The sequence below is a fragment of the Quercus lobata genome, chromosome 4, assembly GCF_001633185.2.
Source record: "Quercus lobata isolate SW786 chromosome 4, ValleyOak3.0 Primary Assembly, whole genome shotgun sequence".
In the NCBI taxonomy this organism is placed as follows: domain Eukaryota; kingdom Viridiplantae; phylum Streptophyta; class Magnoliopsida; order Fagales; family Fagaceae; genus Quercus; species Quercus lobata.
This window is the reverse complement of record NC_044907.1, coordinates 22,367,220-22,376,550: the sequence shown is the minus strand read 5'-3', so window position 1 is coordinate 22,376,550 and position 9,331 is coordinate 22,367,220. Positions and strand designations below refer to the sequence as shown.

General features: G+C 34.2%; 1 protein-coding gene across 4 annotated transcripts; it reads left to right on the top strand.

Annotated features, from left to right (window-relative positions):
- The first annotated feature begins 2,668 nt into the window (after positions 1–2,668).
- On the top strand, positions 2,669–8,832 carry LOC115987057 (transcription factor MYB33-like). Of its 4 annotated transcripts, none has more exons than XM_031110501.1 (6): positions 2,669–2,990; positions 3,299–3,352; positions 4,667–4,803; positions 4,929–5,320; positions 6,789–7,791; positions 8,187–8,832. In XM_031110501.1, exons 3-6 carry the CDS (start codon positions 4,683–4,685, stop codon positions 8,492–8,494), a joined length of 1,824 nt encoding a protein of 607 aa, XP_030966361.1. In that variant the 5' UTR covers positions 2,669–2,990; positions 3,299–3,352; positions 4,667–4,682; the 3' UTR covers positions 8,495–8,832. The 4 variants fall into 4 exon arrangements, with proteins under 4 accessions (XP_030966361.1, XP_030966360.1, XP_030966363.1 ...); XM_031110500.1 differs by having other exon boundaries at positions 3,273–3,352; XM_031110503.1 differs by lacking the exon at positions 4,667–4,803.
- Positions 8,833–9,331: the final 499 nt, after the last annotated feature.

The window sequence follows — 9,331 nt, the reverse complement described above, 5'->3', positions numbered from 1 at the left end:
CTTTTTTCTTTTTTCTTTTTTAGAATTGAACACAATAAGTAATTGATTATTAAGGATATAGCACTATGATTTCCCATACTACAAAAGTTCAAATGCCAATCTTTGTTAAAAATAAATGTTTCTTGTATTAGGTAGGCAAAGTTAAACTAGTGCAAATGCTAAATTTATCTATAAATAATAATAAAAATACAATGGAGTAGTTTATGTATTAAAGAATTGAAGGGTAAGAGCATCCGCAACCGGCCTTGCGTATCCTATATCTAGATATATTTTACCATCAAACCCTTAAAATGATCTGCAGTCGGCCTTGCATATTCTGCCCATTGTAAAAATATTTACAATATTCTACAATACCATCTTATTTCTAGGATGGTACTATAGCAAGATTGTAAAAATTATAATAATATTTTAATAGAAAATATGAGCTCACTGTTGCCGTCTTCTTTTATTAGATCAAAAGCAACAAATCAAAAGAACAAAATAGTACTAACAAAACGAAATTCTCATGAACCAAACCTCTCCGATCAAAACGAAACTCTTATGAACCAAACCTCTCCGGGTGGCAACTTCTCGGCGACCGTTATTTCCGGAAACCGGAACTCTACCACCCGATGTAGTGGAGGCACATCGATCTCAGCTACAACAAAGTCACCTACGCCCCATTCGGTGGTCCGGTCGCTCTCATCCGCAACGATTCCAAGATCGTCCAACTCTACTCCAAGTGGTGGCTGTTGTTAGCTCCGATTGGTTTGATGGTTTGTGTTTGTGTGTGTGTGGTGATGGGTTTGGATAGGTGGATCGGTGCATCATGGGTCTCTATGTGTGCGGCTCTGTGTGTTGGAAACCGGTGTTAGAGGTTGAGGGAGAAAGAAAGAAAAAGGAATAGAAAAAGAGAAATAGTAAAAAAAGAGAGAATAAAATAGGATAGAATATTTAAATAAAATGGGAAAAAAAAAAGGAATTTTGGGTTGTTGGGTGTGTTGTAAAATGGTATGGTATGGTATAATTGGTAAAGTAGCTTTTTGAAATGATAAAATAAGATGGGATGGCATTTCTGGTTGGAGATGCTCTAAGGAGGAGTCTTTCGCTTTGATTTCTAATATCCAGTCTTCTTTAGTTGCTTTTGGTCACATTGCTTTTGCTCATACTCGTAGGTTAGATAATGCTTTAACTCATAACTTTACTAAATATGCTAAATATGTTAGTTGTTTTTCTATGTGGATGAAGGATGTTTCACCATACCCTTAATAATTTACTTTTAGCTAATGTTGGCTAAGTTTTTTCAATAAAGTACAAGGTATTCCCTCTCATAAAAAAAATTCCCTCATTTGTTTTTTGCCCTTTCGTAACTACTTAGAAAAAAAAAAAAAAAAATTCCCTCTCGTCTCTCTTAGGGACTAGAATTATTACTAATATCCCCATAAATATGTATCAAATTCCCTCACATTCATTGCCTTTTTATAATTATTTTAGAAAAAAATTATAATAAATAATTAATTACATAAACTTATATTAATCAAATACTTGTATTTCCATATAATAATTAGATCTAAGAGTCCTCTAGTCCTTTTTAGCAACTAAAACTAATATCCCCATATGTTTATTTATTCACTCATATTGATAATTGACTAAAAATAGTTTAAAGTCAAAGAAAAAAAAAGACTTTCACTTTTATCTCAATTAATTTCCCCCCTTTCCACGTCGAAAAAACTAAAATATTTTTTCTAAAAATGAAAATTAATAAAATTTTCAATTTCTAATATATCATCTTTATCTCTTCTTTTAAAACAAAACTTAAATTTATTAATAAAATTCTTACTATCCCCAATACAAACAAAGCAAAACTTAGGTCCAATACTCCAATACCTATCCAAATAATGACTCGATGGCTTAAAGTACTAGACGAGAAAATATCTTTATACACCTAGTGTATAAAGCCTATGTGAGATTGACATGTGAACCCCATAATTGTGAAGCCCCATGCTAGTCTCCCATAGGTTCTATTCGCTAGGAATATACAAGATTTTGACTTTTTTGGATAGGTCTAGTGCCATAGAATATTAGATCCAATTTTATTTAAGTTAACTCAACAAATAAAGTTATTATTATTATTTTGTTATCAAATAAAATATGGGTGTGAACATGATAAAAAAAATACTTACAAAATAGTAAAAAATTATTATTATTATAAGGACAAAATTTACCTACAAAATTAGTTGTAACCTAATATTATAAACTTACCCAATAAAATAGATATTACTATATATTTTGAAAATCTAACCATTGAATTGCATATTTTTTACGTTCTCAATATACATGTCAAATTTTGTGTCAACTGGATATTATTTATTATATGATTTATAAGCTTATATTTTATGCATAATTTTAAATTACAAAAATTTATAACTTAAACAATTTATTGATAACATATTTATTAATTTTTAATTTTTTAAAAATTTTATAAGTATAAAAAATATATAATAAAAAAAATCTAATATGAAATTTGTCAAAATCCACGTTTAATTAAAAAATATTAAGTAGGATGCATCTAAACTTTGTCCATATTATAAAAGGCAAACAAAGCCAAAATAGGAAAGAAAAGAATGTTTAAAACATGGTATAAAATAGAGTGAGAGTGAAATAAGGAAAGCTTTAGCTAGGAAACAAAGGCAAGGGGGTTCAAAGGCCGAAAAGGCGAAGGGAGTAGTAGAAGTTTGTACTTGGTCATCCTGATATCTCCCCTAAGATCCTTCCGTGTCCAGTTCTTTCGCCTCTATAATCTCCTTCCCTCTCCCCTGCAAACTCTCATCAACTCAACACCCCCGCCCCTTTTCTTTATCTTTCATTTCTCTCTCAAAACTCTCTCACTGTGTTCGTGTTTGTGTTTGTGTGTGTCACTGTGTTCGTGCGTGTGTGTGCGTGTTTGTTTGGATCTCGATGTTTTGTTCACTCCACGCTCGGATCCTCTACGAACTGTTCCGGACTTTTCGGTGAGGACCGCCTTCTCTCTCTCTCGCTCTCTCTTCAGCTCCATTTCGTTGATCCATGAGAGAATTTATATAATCCCTCGTCGTTTGTTTTCGTTTTTGTTTTTACTATTCATGGCTTTGAGCTTCGCTAGCTAGCTAGCTAAGCTGAGTTAAGTCCTCCGGAAAATTTGGGTTCTTAGCTATTCATTTACTGTACTAGGGTTTTTGTTTCTGAGCTGATTTGTTAGTTTCTTTCGCTTTAGTTTTGGGTTTTTTTTTATTCCAATTTGTCTAATTCTGTAGGTCTTCCATGGTTTCCTTCTTCTCAGCTCTCGGCCCGATCGGATGCTTAATCTGAGTTTTTCAATCTGTGTCTAATTCAGGTATCTATTTTTTTTTTTCATTTATACCCTATTGGTGGAATTGGATTTGTGAAATGCTAAAATGATATACTGGGCAATTTAGATGAGAGTTCGGATCTTTGAACTTGTTAACTTCTTTGTTTGTTTTATGTGATCTTATATAAATCAGAGTGGAATTCACTTTTTTCTGACTGCATTTATTGTGTAATTGAAGATGGGAGTTTAGATTGTTTAACAAAATTGAATTCTAATAAGGAGTATGTTGGTTTTTTCATGATTTTTGGAGATGGGTTTGTTTTTGTTTTGGGTTTTACAGATTTTTTTCTTCTTCTTTCTTTTGCAGTTCATGATGCCATCATTGATTCATATTAGAATTGTTAGCTTAATTAGTCATGATGAATGCTTGCTGAGTTGTTACTCTGCATTAGTTTTTAATGTTGCTGTTTTGGCCTTCTCTTTGCCAAAAAATGGGAGTTTGGGTTGTTGAACAAAATTGACTTCTACTAAGGGGTATGTTGGTTTTTTTCATGATTTTTGAATATGGGTTTGTTTTTGTTTTGGGTTTTACAGATTTTTTTTTTTTTTAAATTTATTATTATTATTATTATTATTTATTTATTTTTTTTTGTGGTTCATGATGCCATCATTGATTCAATAATAGAATGTTAACTTTAATTACTCAGAACGAATGCTTGTAGAGTTATCACTCTGCATTAGTTTTTAATGTTGCTGTTTTGACGTTCTCTTTGCCAAAAAATGGGAGTTTAGGTTGTTGAACAAAATTGACTTATACCATGGAGTATGTTGGATTTTCCATGATTTTGGAGATGGGTTTGTTTTTGTTTTAGGTTTTACGGGTTTTCTTTTCTTTCTTTTGTGGTTCATGATGCCATCATTGATTCATATTAGAATTGTTAGCTTAATTACTCATGATGAATGTTTGCTGAGTGATCATTCTGCATTAGCTTTTTATGTTACTGTTTTGACCTTCTGTTTGCCAAAAAAAAAAAAAAATGGGAGTTTAGGTTGTTGAACAAAATTGACTTCTACTAAGGATTATGTTGGTTTTTTCATGATTTTGGAGATGGTTTTGTTGTTGTTTTGGGTTTTACAGATCTTTTTTCTTACTTTTGTGGTTTATGATGCCATCATTGATTCGTATTAGAATGTTGGCTTAATTACTCATAATGAATGCTTTCTGAGTTATTACTCTGTGTTAGTTTTTAATGTTTCTGTTTTGACCTTCTCTTTGCCATGTCTTCTAGTCTTATTTCGGCTCTTTCCACCTAAATTTGCTTTTGCAATCATAACAACTATTTTTGTTTCCATTTCCAGCTGTGATTATCCATGAATGATGTTCGGTTGTTTTTATGATATGAAAGTGCTTTTCATTCAAAGCAGTGCTTTTATGTTAGCTCGACTTGTAGTTTGTCCTGCTTGGCAAAGAGAGTACAGCAAAAATAGAGCGTGTGGTAGGTGGAGTGCAAGTATTGTAAAGTGGAAAAAGGAAATAGATGATACCCTTTTGTGTTAAATTTTGATTCTTATCCTCCCTTTTTGTTCTGGTTCTCATCATACCTTTTTTGTGGAAGGAAAGGCGGGTTTTGGTGTTTTGTCACCATTTGGGAAATGACTTGCAAAAGAGATGACAGTGATGATGAGATGCTCCCTAAGGATCAGGCTGAGTCTCTGTTGATTAATGAAAGTAATGGAGGAAGTTCTGGTGGAGGAGCTGTTCTGAAAAAAGGGCCATGGACATCTGCTGAAGATGCAATTTTGGTGGACTATGTCAAGAAGCATGGGGAGGGGAATTGGAATGCTGTTCAAAAGCATTCTGGGTTGTTCCGATGTGGCAAAAGTTGTCGATTGCGATGGGCAAATCACCTCAGGCCAAACTTGAAGAAAGGCGCATTTACAGCAGAAGAAGAACAAGTGATTATTGAACTCCATGCCAAGATGGGAAACAAATGGGCACGGATGGCGGCACATGTAAGCATAAAATTTTTCTATTGTTTTTGATATGGTGTAACTGTGCCTTTTTCGCTCTTTTTTTTTTGTGGGGGTGGGGGGTTAATATATTTGTACTTTTTGCATGTAGAGATTCCTAACAAGGGAAATGCTTATATCACGTGTTTGTTTCTAGACATTATAAGGATATATGTTATGCTCCTAATGGTATTGATAAATATTTTTTGGATTTGTTGGTGAACTCTAGTTTAATCTTCCATCATGCATAATTACATGTTACTTATCATGTGATATGTTTATTTAGTTTATCCGTATCATCTTTCCCCCACCCTCCCCCTCAGTTATATATACATACGTGTCACGCACACATCTTAATCTAAATCAATTAATTTTGTGTATTCGTTAACCCTAAATAGTGATAAAACCCAAAATTCTGAGAGTTGGGCTATCTTCAATTTCAAACCATAGGGATACCCATACCCCAGTGGTTACAACACCTTTGGTGATGCTTGGGCATTGGGGTTCAAACCCCATCAGCCCCCTCCCTCAATTTACCTATCAATAAAATAAAATAAAAATTATTAATTCAAGAATAACAACAAGAGTGTCTTAAACTGCTACAGTTTACTGTTGTTTATCTCAATAATAATTTGAAAACTTTATAGATACCGTTAATTTATGCTTCATGGAAAACTATGATAGATAGGATATGTCAATTTGGGACTTGAGTAAGAGTAATAGCAGTTGACTTTGCCTAGATGAAGTGGTTACATAGTCATGCCGTTAGTATATATTTAAATTTAAAAATATATGTTAAAAAATATATTATATAATTTTGTTATTTATTTTTTTCCCCTCTTCCTAAATAAAACCCAAACCCTAAGTTTTTCTCATATACTTTGTGTTTGTTTGGCATTATGCTCATGTTTATTTGGATATAAATTTGCACTTGTGGTTATAGGTGGGTTGGATCGGGTTAGGCGGGTTTGTATTGTAAATCTCATGACCCAAACCTAGATGAAGGATGCACACCAACTTTAGTCCTGTGGCGGATACAATAGTGAATGACTTATCCTGGTTTTATGTGATGATAGTCTGTTCTGCATCTGTGGATTCATTTGTCTCATCTTCTTTATATATAAAAAAATTGAGCATATAGTCAAACAGTAAAAATAAAAAATAATGATTAATTTATCTACATCCTTTCATCTAACCCAAAATAATCAATGATTACTGAAAATTTAGGAACTTTTCTGTTTGGATATACATTGTAATACACCCACAGTCTGTTAGTTCAATTATAAAACCGTTGTTCTCGCTATATGTTTTGCATATGTGATTTGTTTGGTGTGTTCGCCATTTAGGCTTGCATATCCAACATGATCTTCTTGTTGTCACCATGAATGGTTTATAGGTTTTTCAAGTTTTGTTCTTTAAAAATGTAAAATTTTCATATAACATAATCCGTTGTCTCTTTTTCTCTTTTTAGTTGCCCGGTCGTACAGATAATGAGATAAAGAACTATTGGAATACTCGAATTAAGAGACGTCAACGGGCTGGCTTACCTCTTTATCCCCCTGAAGTTACTGTGCAAGCATATCAGGAGGGTCAAGTTGACCAAAACACTGGTGGAGTTGATGGTGAGGATAGAGGACAGCATGATCCTTTGCAAAGTAACAATTATGACATACCTGATGTCATATTTGACAATTTGTCGGCCAATCAGGGTATCTTACCTTATGTCCCCGAACTTCCTGATATCTCTGTGAGTAACATGCTGTTAAAGGGTGTTGGTTCTTCTCCTTACTGTACCCTGCCACCAATGTTGCCTCGGCAGAAGCGTTTTCGAGAATCAACTGATTTATTCCCTGGTTCAAGTGGTAGTGTTGGAAATGGGTTCCGCTCTCGTGATGACACTAGTCATAAAGTTGCTCGATCAATTGGATTGTCTTCTCCTCTTGATTCTGATCCTACCACTAAGAACTCACAATCTTTTGGTGTAATTCAGGGTAGCCATTCCCTCTCAAATGGCAATTCCTCTGCTTCTGAGCCCACTTATGGGGCTTTGAAGTTGGAGCTCCCTTCACTCCAATATTCAGAAACTGATTTAGGTAGCTGGGGCACGTCTCTCCCACGTCCTTTGCTTGAGTCAGTTGATGCTTTTATTCAGTCTCCTCCACCATCTGGTGCATTTGAGGCAGATTGTTCTTCCCCACGTAATAGTGGTCTGCTGGATGCTTTACTTCATGAGTCAAAGACTTTGAGAAGTGCAAAGAATCGATCATCTGACAAGAGTTCAAACTCATCCAGTGCTACTCCTGGTGATAAAGCGAACAGTTCCACTTTGAACATTTGTGAGACAGAATGGGAAGATTGTGGGGATCCCATTTCTCCACTGGGTCATTCTGCAACTTCACTCTTCAGTGAGCACACTCCTATCAGTGCATGTGGAAGTTCATTGGATGAACAACCGCCTGCTGAGACCTTTACTGGTGAGCATCTCTACGTGGTCTTAAATATGAAAGAGTTCATCATATCTATATTTGGTGCAAAACTGTGAGGAAATGTATGTTTGAATAATTCTTGATATTATTAAATTCATCTCCCACACCCCACCCCGGTCTAAGCAGTTGAAAATTGGAATCCATAATTCGTGTCCTCCAAGACAATTATATGAAAAAAAAAAAAAAATAATGTTAACCCCGGTCTAAGCAGTTGAAAATTGAAATCCATAATTTGTGTCCTCCAAGACAATTTTATGAAAAAAAATTATGTTAAAGCTTTCAAAACCTGATTTCCAAACTTCTTCCAAAGCAGGATAGATCTCTTCTGAATATTTTACTTATTTTGATTATAGTTTCTTATGTTACATTTGATTGTTCCCCAGGTATCGCTGTGAAATCAGAACCAGTGGACCCAGCGTCAACACTAGATATGGAAAAAGAAACCACAACTAGGTTGAATTTTAGTCGGCCGGATGTTTTACTTGCATCAGACTGGCTTCAGCAGAGTTCTGGGTATATTAAGGAACAAAGCATAATGTCGGATGCTATTGCAACACTTCTTGGTGATGATCTTGCTTCTGACTACAAGCACCTGGCTTCTGGAACTTCTATATCAAGTCAAGGATGGGGGCTTAATTCTTGTCCGTGGAATAACATGCCTGCTGTCTGTCAAATGTCTGATCATCCTTGAAAAATGCTGTCAATTTTATGAACTAGAAACTTTTGTCTCTTCGTTCATGTTGTTGATTTGTTTAATGTGGGTTTTAAGGCTACTGAGAAATGTCTCTAGCGGGTAACTTCAAATTTATGAATCACGTGTTGTGGGTGTTTTGTTTGTGTGCTTTGTATTTCTTTGTCTTTCAAGTAGTGTAGTGCATGTATACCAATATTGAACTACATGAGGTATACAAAATGCATCGAGGCTTTTTTTTTTTTTTTTTAGAATTGTAAAATAACTACGCATGTCAAATGTGGAACATTGTAATCCTGTTTGTTTCTTATTTGTCAACGTCAATTTGCTTGGATTTCTCTGTGGTCTCACTGCCTCTTCATACTACCAATTTTTTTCATATTTTGTGGAAAATATTCTTAATTATTACCTCTTTGTTTATCTGTCATGGAAATTGTCGATCAAATATCTATTGCCAGTAGGCAAGAGAGATGTCAAAAAGTGGTTCAAAATAGTGCTATTATTTCATCAATTGAAGGCATGTTGAAGCCTGAAGGATCCACTGATCCGCATATACATGAGAGTTAGAAGTTTTTTCATTCTAAACGTGAGTTCTAGTGAATGAATTTTCATTTGTAAGTATATTAAAACATGTCAATTAAGTAATAATGCCCTATTGACATAGCAAACTCCTTGACATTTATGAGGAAGCTTTTATTGCTGGTTAAGAGTAATATAGGAAGCACATTCTAGTTTCCCACTTATTTTTGTTTATGCTGTTAAACCCTTTTTAGGCACAATTATAAGCTACCAACTTATTTCTTAAACAACATTAACCAATAAAAATAAGAAGAAAAT

Coding starts and splice junctions, on each gene's coding strand:
- LOC115987057 (XM_031110501.1), top strand. CDS start 4,683: ATGATGTTCGGTTGTTTTTATGATATGAAAGTGCTTTTCATTCAAAGC. Junction 5,321..6,788: donor GGGCACGGATGGCGGCACAT/GTAAGCATAAAA, acceptor TTCTCTTTTTAG/TTGCCCGGTCGTACAGATAA. Junction 7,792..8,186: donor GCCTGCTGAGACCTTTACTG/GTGAGCATCTCT, acceptor ATTGTTCCCCAG/GTATCGCTGTGAAATCAGAA.